This window comes from Chrysemys picta, chromosome 1, assembly GCF_011386835.1.
Source record: "Chrysemys picta bellii isolate R12L10 chromosome 1, ASM1138683v2, whole genome shotgun sequence".
NCBI lineage: Eukaryota > Metazoa > Chordata > Testudines > Emydidae > Chrysemys > Chrysemys picta.
The window spans coordinates 191,087,711-191,102,430 of NC_088791.1; the positions used below are offsets into that span (position 1 = coordinate 191,087,711).

General features: G+C 41.0%; 1 protein-coding gene across 1 annotated transcript in view; it reads right to left on the reverse strand.

Moving 5' to 3' along the window:
• Positions 1–14,720, reverse strand: part of GART (phosphoribosylglycinamide formyltransferase, phosphoribosylglycinamide synthetase, phosphoribosylaminoimidazole synthetase) — a 53,053-nt gene that overhangs the window by 31,153 nt on the left and 7,180 nt on the right. The window contains exons 3-9 of the mRNA XM_008165260.4: positions 12,356–12,451; positions 10,941–11,115; positions 9,857–9,968; positions 5,059–5,127; positions 3,455–3,580; positions 2,496–2,583; positions 1,781–1,866 (exon numbers count right to left, since the gene is read on the reverse strand). Coding sequence (XP_008163482.2) covers positions 1,781–1,866; positions 2,496–2,583; positions 3,455–3,580; positions 5,059–5,127; positions 9,857–9,968; positions 10,941–11,115; positions 12,356–12,451 — 752 coding nt within the window. The remainder of the gene's footprint in view (positions 1–1,780; positions 1,867–2,495; positions 2,584–3,454; positions 3,581–5,058; positions 5,128–9,856; positions 9,969–10,940; positions 11,116–12,355; positions 12,452–14,720) is intronic.

The following is a 14,720-nucleotide window of genomic DNA, read 5'->3' on the forward strand; positions in this document are numbered from 1 at the left end:
GCGGCTATAGAGGGCGAGCGCTGGTGGGCTGGTGGTACCGCTGAGGTGGGGATGGAAGCTGTCCGAACGCGAGTTTACCCCATGACCGGGGAACTGCAGGAGCTGGTGTGGGTGGCACCGGGAGGGACATGATCTCCTGTGCCACCTGAGGGCCTCTGGCGTAGACGGCACCTGGAGCTGACGGAGGCCTCTGCCACTATCTGGGGTAGCTGGTGGGGAGCGGGTTGGGCTACATCGCTCCATTGGAGCTTGGGCCCGAGATCCCGACGTGGGTGAAGAGTTGCCCGGCATGGGACCTTGCTCACACCCAGTCTTATCCTTTCCCTTGCGGGAGGCTGGAGACTGGCCTCGCACTGCCTTCTTGGTTAGAGCCATGGATGGGGACCGGTGCTGGCCCGTGGACGGTCCCGGTGGGGCGCTGCGTACCAAGGTCACGGTACTCGGTGCTGATTCGGAGCACTGCTCCGGTGCCGGGGTGACGAATATCATGCTCCTTCTTAGTCCTTGGCTTGAAGGACTTGCAAATTTTGCACTTCTCTCTAACGTGTCCGTCACCCAAGCAACACAGACAACTGCTGTGTGGGCCACTAACGGGCATGGGCCTCTTGCAGTGATCACAGGGCTTAAAGCTTGGGGACCAGGGCAAGCCCCATCCCGAGGCAAAATTCCGTTTGGGACCTATGAAGTGTCTAACTATGGCTAAGGGATTTATTAACACTAACAGAAAACTATGTACACTAGAATACAAGCGATAACTAGTTTGTATGAATGAGCAGCAATAGCACTAGCTGAAGGAGCAACAGTTCCAGCAACGTCACTGGCGGCAAGAAGGAACCGAGGGTGGGTGGAACCGGCAGTGCCCTATATACCGCGGCATGTGTGCGCCACTCCAGGGGGCGCCAGAGCCAGTCTCCTACGGATACCGCTGAGGGAAAAACTTCTGGCACCAGTGCACGTGGCGAGCACACACACCTAAGTTGAATGGACATGAGCAAGCACTCGAAGAACTTAAAGCTGATGAGAGAAATTCCAAGTAAGTATTTTTTAACAAAGTAAACACTCCCCTGAAGTGTTTGCTACTCAAATCATTGTACACAAGAACCAGAAAATGAGACTAACTAGAGACTGAATATGAACAAGAGTAAAAGTGGCTGGTCTATTTATGTCATCCATATGGAGTGAAATGTAATTAAACAATCTGCATTAATGGTGAACTCTAAATTACTAAAAATAATATTTGCAAATCCTTACATTGGCTTTACTTATATGAGTGTCTGGTCACCAAAGGGAATACATATGTATCTTCTCACCAATGTGATTAGAGGGTTCACAATCTGGTCCTACATAACATTTAACCTGACAGTCTTTCTTCAAAATTTGAACACTGTAATATAAATTCAGATCCCTTCTAAAGACTCACTTCTTATGCAATGAAGATATACGACGCCTAGAACTGAAAATAAAGAAAGCAAGCATTAAGGTATGCCATTCTCTAGATCATAAGCTGCGTAGGTCTGGGACTCAACTTTGTAGTTTGTTCAGCACTGAAAACATTTTTGGCACATAAACACATAGTAATTAATAATGTGGAAAAATACTAATCTATAACTGTTTTGAAGGAAATTGCTATATAAAACTTAAAATCAAATTTCTTAAAACAATTAGGTAATTATGCATTAGATCGTTGGCTAAGTTTTCCCTATTTATAATCAGTGCAAATAAAGAAGCATGGATAAAAGTGTGATATATTTTCCATACCAAACTATTTTCAGTCACTCACCTGACACTCTGGGTCACCAAACCTGCAGTTAAACTCGAGAACCTTAGGCCCATCACTGGTAAGCATTAATCCAGCATATAGCACACCTAAAATGACAAACCAGACTAAATCTAGTCTAAGTGACTGTACAGGCCATTTGTTTTAAAAAACTGTTTATAATTAATGTTGCATTTGCAATGCTATTATTAGGGGGCTGCCAGACCATGGTCACTCTAAACCTTAAATTTCAAACAAACATTTGGGGCAAAAATTCTCCAAAATATCCTGCAGAATTTTGTCCACAATCATTTGCTTCTGCTGTTCTTTTAGTCCAATCACTTGTGGGTGCAAATAATAGAAGGAAGGCATGCAGTTACCTGATATGTGCAAAGAGACATAAATTCCATTACATGCACTCATGCGTGATTACCCTGTTAACATTACAGGCACAAAAAATTGTGGACACAATTTTGCAGACTACATCTGAAAATGTTGCCCTTACCATTCTTGCTCATTTGGGGGCTGATCCATCGGACTCAACAGAAAGAAGTCACTGACTTCAGTGGGCTTTGGATCAAGCCTTTGGAACCAAATCCAGCTCCCAAAGAAGTCCAAAGTATTGCCATTAACTTCAGTGGCAGTTGGACTGGGCCCTTAGCAGGAGATGGGAGGAGGGAGTATGTTACGTTTGCTGTTTGAAGACAAACATCTAACAAAAACAAAAGCTTCCACCTACCAATATAAGGGACACCCTCTTCTTTCATCCCATCAACCGTTTTCTGAAGAATAGTATCTCTGATTTTCAGCAGCAAATCTTTGGAAATCTAATAAAATATTAGAAATTAATGTATTTTTTCCTAGTGTCATACAAGTGCTTTTTTTTTTTTTGCATTGCTTTTAAGAGCCATGCAGCAGTATTCCAGGTATCTTTCACACCTGAATTTCAACAGACAAAGCAAATATCTCATTATCTATCTAGAAAGAGCATGCAGCAGTACTGACACTATGGCTCCGATCCCACAACATTTACACACATGTTTAACTCTACACATGCAAGTAGTCCCATTGACATAATGAAACTCCTCATCTGCATAACGTTAAGTATGTGTGTGAATGTTTGCAGGAAGGGGAGGTCAAGACAAGTTAAGACTGGAATGCGCACAGGACATTACTGACTGAATCACTGTCAAATAAAATCAACATAGCTATGTTGTGATACAAAGTTTACTTTTACAATGGAAGAAAGTCAGTTGACCAGAATATCAATCAAAAGAAAATAAAGTAAATCCCTTTGCAAATAACAGTTACCCGCCAAACAGAGAGACCAAAACATAAGAGACCTATGACAAAGGTCAACCATTCTAACTTAAATAAGAGAAAAGTTGATCTTTAACCATTTGGTACGGGGCGACAGGGATTTAATAACACTAAATACCAGCACAAAATGCAATATGGCAGAAAATGCAGACTTCCACCTTCACAATCAAAATGTAATTCAGTAAGGATGCACCACTCTTTAGTGCAAGACAATCAAGCCTGGTGAAACACAATCCCTTGTGTCAGACTGTCATCTCCCTAGGCTAGAAGCCCTCTCTCTCCAATCCTGTTTCCCAGGATAGAACAAATTACACACAGCCACCCACCCACTTTTAATATTAAACTCCACCAAAACAGCCTCCCAATATCATATTACACCTGTGGTGCTGGGCAGTAAGCTCCCATCCCTCCAGTGTTTGGGCCCTGGTCTCCATCCATTAACCGTTTGTGATCCTGGGCTGGTGGCATGGGAGCAACAGTGACACCATCAGTGAAGCACAAGCACTGTAAGGAAACATGAATAGTTACATACCCAAATGGATATGACTAAAACTAGCACCACTGGAAATGGTGAATATAAACCCAGTTTTCAGGCTTATAAAACCTGATTGTAAAAGCAATTAACTCCACCCCCCTAGTAATATAAAACACACATTAGCATTCTAAGCACTTCTCACCCCCTGCTCCCCCCAAGAAATATCAACTTGTGCTGTAGAACCCTTATATACAAGTTATTCTGTAGGAACAGCAGAATGATACTGAGGAGGCACACAGATACGAAGAGCAACTGGAATTTCCATTGCAGAGATTACTCCCGAGGAAGGGGAGCATTACCTAATTCTTTTTCCTTCTTCCGTGATCACGAAAAACAAACTGACTTTGAAAATTACATAGCCACCATATGCTTCCATGCGTCGTAGTGTCTTCAAAGAGCTCCCCCTGCCAGTCTCTTTTGGGAATTAAGTGCTGTCAATCACCGTTTGGGCAACTGCAAATATTGCTCGTTCAGGACTGCTTACAAGAACCGTTTATAATTCCATTCAGAGGCAGGCAGGGTACCCTTATAACAATAAGCAAAAAGAGCCAAACAACATATGTATCTCAGACCCTACAAAATTGTACTCACCCATGACGGATTATTTTTGACAACCAAGTAAAATACAATTTTTGCTTTTTCAGACACTCATAGACTCGAAGGTCAGAAGGAACCATCATGATCATCTAGTCTGACCTTCTGCACTTTTCAGGCCACAGAACCTCACTCACCCACTCATGTAATAGACCCCTAACCTCTGGCTGAGTTACTGAAGTCCTCAAAGAACTTTCAAGTAAGTTTTCATGTTCTTGTACTGAAATCCTCTGATGTCCTTTTGGCTAATTAAGAGTATCACCTTGTACATACTTAACTTGAGAGAACCACCAGTCTAAGTTCCCCTTAGTTCAAGACCAGGTCACTATAAAGACGATGACCATCTAATATCTGCAGTTCTGTTTTCTTTAGGCAGGGCATGATACTGATGTGGCCCCCGCTATGACTGGTCAATAAAGCAGTGATGGCTATTTTTCATATATATCATATTACCCTCCAAAGCTCAAGTGTGCCTCATCTAATATAAGCCTATTTTAGCCCTGAGCGAGAAACCCAAGACCATACTTGGACTTCCTATATTGCAGCATTAATGCAAAGTTACCATGCCATCTTTTTAGAAACTGGGCCTGAATGTTCATTTATACTGCAGCCTGTTTACACCAGTCTGCCAGTGTTAAGGGGCCTTAAAGTGGGTGGAACTGAAATATATGTCCATTTCAGGCTTCTCTAGACTGCCAGGATTGTGTAAAGGGGCCTTAGTATTAACAAAAATTCAGGCCCTGATACTGGTTACTTGTACAGTATCTTCTAAGTAACCTGGTATAGTAGGTCCCTAAATGTTCCTTCGGTAAGCTGTAACCCAAACTCTTAAGAGGACGAGAAGCATACTTACAGAAACCTCTTCTCCTACAAGAAGTTCTTCAACAACAACAGTTTCCCCAGCTGCTCCAAAAGTCTTATCCTGCATTAAAAATCATCTTTAATTTCTTTTGTCTCCATTTGTCATTTCAAAGAACAATCAAACCTTTGTAATCCTCCCAAACCAGCAAGGAAAAATACATCTGGAACCCATCTGTTCTGTTTCCATCCTTCATATCAGACATGTTGGCAATGTTGAATGCTTTCCCCCCCCTCACTTTTCATAATACAGACATGCTCTTGAAAGTTTATAAACTCAACATTGATACCACTTGGGTTATTGACTGGCAATTCCTCATACCGTTTTTGTTTTAAGTTTTGAACCAATATTATTTCAGACTGAAACAATGATTCTCAGCCTTGAAGAGCAGAAAATCCACTTTGTTAACACTTACAGAGGAATGCGAGAACATCGCTCCACGGAAATGTTTGCATGCTGACCATATATTAATGCAGTGCACTGCCAAGGCAACTTTGTGGCTCTCTGAGGCCATATCTACACAATCACTTTTGTCGGTATAACTTATGTTGCTCAGGGGTGTGAAAAAATTTAGCAATTATCTTCGAAAACACATGGAAGATGGGAAAGATGCCAGAGGACTGGCAGAGGGGAAATATAGAGCCAATCCGTAAAACGGGGAATAAGGTCAACAAAGGGGAATTACAGTCCAGTCAGTTTAACTTCAGTACCCGGAAAGATAATGGAGCAAATAATCAAGAAATCAATTTGCAAACACCTAGAAGATAATAAGGTGATAAGTAACAGCCAACATGGATTTGTCAAGAACAAATCATATCAAACCAACCTAATAGCTTTCTTTGACAGGGTAACAAGCCTGGACAGGGGGAAGCAGTAGATGTGGTATATCTTGAATTTAGTCAGGCTTTTGATACTGTCTTGCATGACCTTCTCATAAACAAACTAAGGAAATTCACCTTATAATAGCTCCATCTAGGTTGTATGTATAACTAGTTGGAAAACCGTCCCAGAGAATAATTATCAGTTGTTCACAGTCAAGCTGGAAGGGAATATCAAGTGGGGTCCCTCAGGGATCAGTCCTGGGTCCGGTTCTGTACAGTATCTTCATCAATGATTAAGATAGTGGCATAGAGAGAGTACACTTATAAAGTTTGTGGACGATACCAAGCAGGGAGGGTTGCAAGTAATTTGGAGAACAGGATTAAAATTAAAAATGACCTGGACAAACTGGAGAAATGGTCTGAAGAAAACAGCATGAAATTCAATAGAACAAATGCAAAGTACTCCACTTAGGAAAGCACAGTCAACTGCACAAATTCAAAATGGGAAAGGACTGCCTAGGAAGGAGCACTGCGGAAAGGGATGGGAGGGTTATAGTGGATCACAAGCTAAATGAGTCAACAGTGTAACTCTGTTGCAAAAAAAGTAAACATCATTCTAGGATGCATTAGCAGGAGTGTGGTAAGCAAGACACTAGAAGTAATTCTTCCCTTCTACTCTGTACTGATTAGGCCTCAGCTGGAATATTGTGTCCAATTCTGGGTGCCACATTTCAGGAAAGATGTGGACAAATTAGAGAAAGTCCAAAGGAGAGCAACAAAAATGATTAAAGGTCTAGAAAACGTGACCTATGAGGAAAAATTGAAAAAAAAAATGAGTTTGTTTAGTTTGGAGAAGAGCAGACGGGGGAGTGAGGGGGGACAAGAGAATAGTTTTCAAGTACATAAAAGGTTGTTGCAAGGAGGAAGGTGAAAAATTGATCTCATTAACCTCTGAGGACAGGATAAGCAGGAATGGGCTTAAATTATAAATAAATTAATGGAGATATCCTATCTCCTAGAACTGGAAGGGACCTTGATAGGTCATTGGGTCCAGCCCCCTGCCTTCACTAGCAGGACCAAGTACTGATTTTGCCCCAGATCCCCAAGTGGCCCCCTCAAGGATTGAACTCACAGCCCTGGGTTTAGCAGGCCAATGCTCAAACCACTGAGCTATCCCTCCCCCCCAGTTGCAGCAAGGGAGGTTTAAGTTGGACATTAGGAAGAACTTCCTAACTGTCAGGTAGTTAAGCAGTGGAACAAATTGCCTAGGGAGGTTGTGGAATCTCTGTCATTGGAGGTTTTTTTAAGAACAGGTTAGACAAACGCCTGTCAGGAATGGTTTAAGGACTATTACTAGTCTGCCTTGAGTGCACGGGACTGGACTAGATGACCTCTTGAGGTCCCTTCCAGTCTATGAGTCTATACGCTTAGCTTTACAGGTATTCCATTGGGATTAAAGCACACATGTACAGTTAAGCATATGCTCAAGTGCTTTGGTGAATGAGCACCTATAGCTGAAGCTGCATGTTCAGTTTCAAGGACCTTTTTCTTTAGTTTGTCTTAGCCAGTTTAATCATAGGAGTACTGTTAGAGTCCTGCCAGTTCTGTAATAGCAGGGACACAAAAAGGATGGAGAAAAAGCAAATCCAAAAGGAAGCAAGTATGAAAATGGGATCTTATTTATGCCCACAGAGATTGTGCCTGGAAAGAGAATGCTTCCTGAAGGAATCAAATATTGTATTCATTCATACACACCCAAATAGTGTGAGTGCAGCGTGAGAAGGGATAATCTCAGACAACTGGTGGATAAGATCCTATGGCAAGAAAATCTAGGGGGAAAAGGAGTTCAGGAGAACTGGTAGTTTCTCATGGAGACAATATTAAAGACAACTGCAAACTATCCCGATGCAAAGGAAAGATAGGAAGAATAGTAAGAGGACAATATGGCTCCATCAGGAGCTCTTTAATGACCTGAAAAATCAAAAGGACTCCTACAAAAGTAGAAACATGGATGAATTACCAAGGAGGAGTAAAAAAGAACAGCACAAGCATGTAGGGACAAAATCAGGAAGGGTAAGGCACAAAATAAGTTATACCTTGCAAGGGAGATAAAAGGGAAAAAAGTAAAGCTCCTTTAAATTCATTCAGAGCAAGAGAAAGACAAGGAAAATGTAGGTCATCAACTTAATGGTGAGGGACAGCTAATAACTGAGGACATCAATAAGCCTGCGGTGTTTAATGCCTATTTTGCTTCAGTCTTCGCCAAAAAGATTAATGGTGATCAGATACTCAACACAACTAATATTAACAAAAAGGGGAAAGCCAAACCAGGGAAAGAACAAGTTAAAGAATATTTAGGTAAGTTACATGTTCAAGTCATCAGGGCCTGATGAAATTCATCCTAGGTTTATTTAAGGAACTAGCTGACGCAATCTTGGAACTCTTAGCAATTATCTTTGAGAACTCATGGAGGACAGGTGAGGTCCCAAAAGACTGGACCAAGGTAAACATAGTACCCATTTTTAAAAAGGGGGACAAGGAGGACCCAGGGAAATATAGACAAGGCAGATACCTGGAAAAAAATTAATTATTCAACAATCAATTTGTAAGCACCTAGAGAATAATAATGTTATAAGGAACAGCCAGCACAGATTTGGAAAGAACAAATCATGCCAAACCAACTTAATATCCTTCTTTGACAGGGTTAATGGCTTAATAGATGGGGGAGAAACAGTAGACCTGATAGATCTTGATTTTAGTAAAGCTTTTGACACAGTCCTACATGACACTCTCATAAACAAGCCAGGGAAATGTGGTCTAGATTAAATTAGTATGAGGTGGGACCACAACTGGTTGAAAGACCACAGTCAAAGAGTAGTTATCAATGGTTTGCTGGGATGGCGCATCTAGTGGGATCCTGCAGGGGTCAGTCCTGGATCTGGTACTATTCAATATTTTCATGAATGACTTGGATAATGGAGTGGAGAGCATGCTTATAAAATTTGCAGATGACATCAAGCTGGGAGGGGGTTACAAACACTTTGGAGGACAGGATTAGAATTCAAAGTGACCCTGACAAATTGATGAATTGGTCTGAATTCAGCAAGATAAAATTCAATAAAGACAAGTGCAAAGTAATACACTTAGAAAGTAAATATCAAAAGTACAGAATGAGGAACGGGCTAGGTGGTAGTACTGCTGAAAAGGATCTGGGGGTTATAGTGGATCACACTGAATATGAGTCAACAATGTGATGCAGTAGCAAAAAAGGCAAATATTCTGGGGTGTATTAACAGCAGTGTTGAATTTAAGACACGGGAGGTAATTGCCCCTCACTACGTGGCACTGGTGAGGCCTCAGCTAGAGTACTGTGTTCAGTTCACGATGCCACACTGTAGGAAAGATATGGACAAGTTGGAGAGAATCCAGAGAAGAGCAACAAAAATGATAAAAGGTTTAGAAAAGCTGATCTATTCAGAAAGATTAAAAAACTGGGCATGTTTAGTCTTGAGAAAAGAAGACTGAGGAGGGACCTGATAATAGTTTTAAAATAGTTAAGAGCTGTTATGAAGAGGACTGTGATCAACTGTTCTCTACGTCCACTGAAAGTAGAATGAGATTTAGGTTAGATATTAGTAAAATCTTTCTAAGTTTAAGGACAGTTAAGCACTGGAACAGGCTTCCAAGAGAGGTTGTGGAATCCCCATCACTGGAGGCTTCTAAGAACAGGTTGGACAAACACCTATCAGGGATGGTCTAGTTTTACTTGGTCCTGCCTTGGCATAGGGGGCTGGACTTGCTGACTTTTTGAAGTCGTTTCCAGCCCCACATTTCTATGAATCTATAAGTTGTGTTAGGCTAATGTATGTTCCATGTAAATCACACAAAAATGCCTTTGATGTTTTGCTGTCGTTACTAATAAACATAAAATTCTCAGGCAAAATGGGTATTTACATAACATTGCAACTCACCTGCATGATTTCATGCACAGCTTTGCAGGCTCCCTCTTTGTTAGTAGCCACAATTACTCCTTTGCCAGCAGCCAGACCACTAGCTTTTACAACCAGGGCAGGAAAGTCCACGCTTATTTAAAAAAAAAAAAAAAAAGCATGACTGAGGGATTCCATAATAACCTGTCAGCCTCTGATGCATTTTCAAGTCCAAGCCTCCTACCTTCATGGATTTTGAAGGTTGAAAATAAGAGTTCATAAGTTCACTATATCACAATAGCCATTTAACTATGATTGAAAAAAAACCCACATAAAATCAAGTGTCTTCCCCTGTCAACCCACTTCACTACACTATTTCTGGTTGCCATTTCTTTCCACTGTTATCTGACACTACTTTTCTGACAGGGAAAAGAAGCATTTTATTTGTTAGCAGTGCAGACCAATATTATTACTGAGTGAGCGGGACTGACTTCTAACTAGTGCAGTGGTGGGCAACCTCCGGCTCGTCAGGGTATTCCACTGGTGGGCTGAGAGAGAGTTTGTTTACATCGACTGTCTGCAGGCATGGCCACCCGCAGCTCCCAGTGGCCACAGTTCACCGTTCCCAGCCACTGGGAGCTGCCGACAGCTGTGCCTGTGGACGGTCAATGTAAACAAAGTGTCTTGCGGCCCACCAGCAGATTACCCTGACAGGCTGCATATTACCCACCACTGGAGTAGTGGATCATCAACAGGATTGCTAATGAAGCTTCAGTTGCAGAATTTGCATTACTAGTAATAAAGCATGAACCAGAAAGAACCCATTATGATTTTCAGATCCCAATCTAGGTTTGCACGGTTGGCAAGAAAAAAAAAAAAACCCATCTTTTCCCTTGTAATCTGAGCACAGTTGAACTGTCATTGAAGAGCAATAAATGTAGAACTCGTATTGATGCCATTTTTGCAGGGTTACTTTTAGAGTGTCTTTTGAAGATATGAACATTGTGCCACTACTGAAAAGAATAACTGAATGATTAGTGGGTTGCCAACTTTAGGTGCTTAACATATTGTAAACACACTACTGTAATGATAATAAAAAAAAGACTAAACATGAAAGGCTGTTTACCTGGTAATAAAGCTACAAGCGTCTTCAGGGTTGGTGAATGCTTTCCATCTTGCAGTTGGGATCCCACGCCGGTCCAGAAAGGCTTTAGCAAAACTCTTACTAGTCTCTAGCTGAGCTGCCTTGGCTGTAGGACCAAAACATCTAACCCCAGCTCCTGTCAAGTCATCCACAATGCCTAGCAATCAAGAGATTTAAGACTTATTATTACGACAGTAATGAGCTGGTTTATAAGAGTTACAAGTTAATGAAGTTGTTGCTTTGTATAACCACTTTGACACATTAGTGAGTAACAGCTACAAACGCTGTGCCATGTATAGGATACATCATGGGGATTGTGCCAATTTTACCTCATGGACCTCAAGGGCAGCGTTTGCCGTAACTAGCAGAGGACGATCTGGGCTTTAGAACTCTTAGGTCAGAATTTGTTGTTGCACCATGTAACTGCAGAAACACCACTTTAACAGATACAACTCCTTTTCCCCTTTATTACAGCTCTCAGCCGAAAAGTCCATAGTAATCACTGGGGGAGAATATCGCACGAGGTGTGAGAATCAAACGAAAACTTACAAATTCTATAGGTAAGTTTCATATGTTGACTTCCAAATCAGTCAGTTGTATTCAAAAACATTTCATTTAATAAGTTAGTTATGGTTGCTAAGCGACAACATTGACACATCATTTACAAACCCAAGCACTTAAAAGAAAAGATCTGAATAGTTAAGGACATCATAAATTTTAAACTACATGCATAAGAACCTTCAGAAATGTGCATTTCATCAGAATACAACCATCTGGAACTTCAGGGAACAATGGGCCTGCATCTGTTCCCAATGAACACATTTGGACACTTGCTATTGACTTCAGTGGGAAGAGAAGAAAGCCCAACATTCCATTAACCTAGGGACCTTGAAAGTCCTTCCCCCACCCCAGATATGAAACTGGCCCTCAAACAAAAAAATATAAAATAAAAAAAATACACTGAGAACATCTGTTCAGCAGAGAAAGTTATAATCGGGAGATTCTGGTTTCTATTCCTAACTGCCTGCATGACTTTGGGCAAGTCAATTAGAGACTGATTTGCAGAGATGCTGTGCCCACCCACAAATCCTATTAACTTCAACAAACATTGCAGGTATTCAGCACCTCTGAAAATCAGACCTTTAATCACTCTGTGCCTCAGTGCCACATCTGCAAAACAGAATATTAATACCTCCCTACTTCACAGCATAAATCAGTTAAAGTTTACAAGGTGCTCAGATACTATAATGCCACAGAAAGCCTCTAAATAAAGACATAATAACTGTCCTCAGCAGTGGTAATTTTTTCTAGCACATCTGAAGCAATAAATTAAAACCCATAATTCCATGAATATGGCAATAAGTGGGTAGAACTTTAATAATTTATTTTAAATTTACCAGCAGCAAGAGGAACTTCTGGGCCCACCACCACAAGTTTGATCTCATTGTCTTTGCAGAACTGGACAAGAGCGTCATGATTACTGATTGAGATGGCTGTCAAAAGATGCAAGAGAAATTTAAACAGAGTATAATGAAGAACAGAAGCTTTACATATAAAAAGAGAAAGCTTGCAAGAGACTAGATATCAAATTGTGTGATGAAAGCTCTGCAAAAAGGCAATATTATTCCACGACTTTTATCAAGAATAAATCCAAAGTCGACAGTGGGCTGAATCACCTGAACTCACACAGTTCTGAGCTTGATTGGTCATTTGCAATGGGAGCGACAGCAGTCTGAAGCTATTCTCATCATTTGAGAAACAGAGCAAAAGCATTACACCCTCTTAGTCCCGGGATATTTTGCTTTAAGCTTTTTTCTCTTTTCATGATGTAGTGTTACTAACGAGGGTGCTATGCTGCATGCTTACAGGATGGGAAATATACTGAGAAAGGTGAGGGGTTTGCGGTATTTTAGGTTGCCACAAAAACCAAATTAAATCCACAGGATTATATCCTGATTGTTTAAACCCCTGAGATTAACAATACTGCAACTGGCAAATAAAAGCATCATATCAGACTGCTGCATCCCTGCTATGTGCTCACCCCAGCTCTAGGTGAAATTCCCTCTTGTGCCCAGCTTCTACGAAATGCAGCCAAATAAAAGGTGCTCTGTCAGAGAGACCTGATTATGGATTTCTGATTCTCTGTCCTAGCACTGGCACAGGTTAGAATAGCTCAGGGGAAAAAATCAAGACATTATACGTCTGACTGTATGGTCTTCCTGCAGGACTCAGCTAAAAACAGACATTATGACATACAAAATATTAGCAGAGGATCCACAGTATGCGCGAATGTCCCAGCAAGAAAGAACAATGAAGGAGTCATTTTGTTCATGTATTATTCCAAAATGCACCTGTTTAGTGTGCAACATAATTTTCATGACGGTGCAGGCTGAAAGGGAATATTTTTGTATTCTTTCTGAAACCATTCATTTGGCATATGACTATTGTATTCTATCCTGAAGAAAGGAACACAGGCCAGAGTTTTCAAACCTAGGTGCCTAAAGTTTGACTCCTAACTCCATATTCAGGCACCTAAATAAAAATGTCATCAGAAGTGTTGTACACCCAGAAATCCCAGTGAAGTCAACAGGTGCTCATCATGTTTGCAAAACAAAGCACTTTTACTCTGGTGCCTAAATATGGAGTTAGCAGTCTCACTTCAGACACCCAGGTTTGAAAATTTTGGCCACTATGACTAAAGTTCGGGAAAACTGTTATTAGATTTTTTTTTTTTTTTTTAAAAGATCTGATATCCTTTTGTACCTCAATGACTTGCAAAATAAGTTACCCATAAAGCCACTTTTTTTGAGAGATGGGTGTTGTTTAACTGTGATCGGATTATAAACCTTTTGTGAAAGAAAATTTTTTTAATCTTTTAAATTTGCATTATTTCCCTTGGAAAAATCACAAGACATGGGATTTCAATGCTAATTAAAGGGTATCTCGTGCATCCTGCTGTACATTGCTGCCAAAGAGAGGGAAGGATAGACTTCCAGGACCAAATCTTGATTAGAATGAAGTCAGTGGCAACACTCCTATTGACATACATGGGGAAAGGATTAAATCCTCATGCTTTAGAATATAATAAGGCTCACGTGCCTCTGTGTAATTATTTCTCATTTTCTCACGCACACTAGACCGAGTTCCTGGCCCAAGCAGCAAATCTTGGCTCTACAGCGATGTAAGGGGAGTGTGGGGAAGTGGGATGAAGCCTTCCCCCACAAGCCACAGAATATTAATTCACACCTCCTCTCAAATCCAGGTTATGCCCCTCTAATGCCTGAAGGGGCTTAGATTTACCCCTTAACACACATTCAATGAGGCTCCAGTCCAGCAAAGTACTTAAATGGGTGTTTGAGAGGACTATTCAAGTAGCTAAAATGATGTTCATGCTTTGTTGGATTGGGGCCGGAATCTCCAATATGTAGATAGATGCATCATTTTTTTTACTGGGAAGATGACAGAAAAGTGTAGTAATTCTTACAACAGTATTCTTTAAATGACATTTAATTTAATAATCTGGATCTTATGCGAACTGGCTTTAACTTGATTTAACACAGGGACAAACCTCTTTGTTTAACATTGTGGATGCAGAGGGATCATATGATTTCCATGTGAACGCTCATTCCCTTCCCCTCACCCTCAAAGACAAGCAACAGATTTGTTCTGTTTGGCTGATGACACTGCAAACGGTCAAATAAGACAGAGAACAATAAATATGGCATTTCTTTGGTTGAACCATCAGGTGAAGTAAAAGTTACA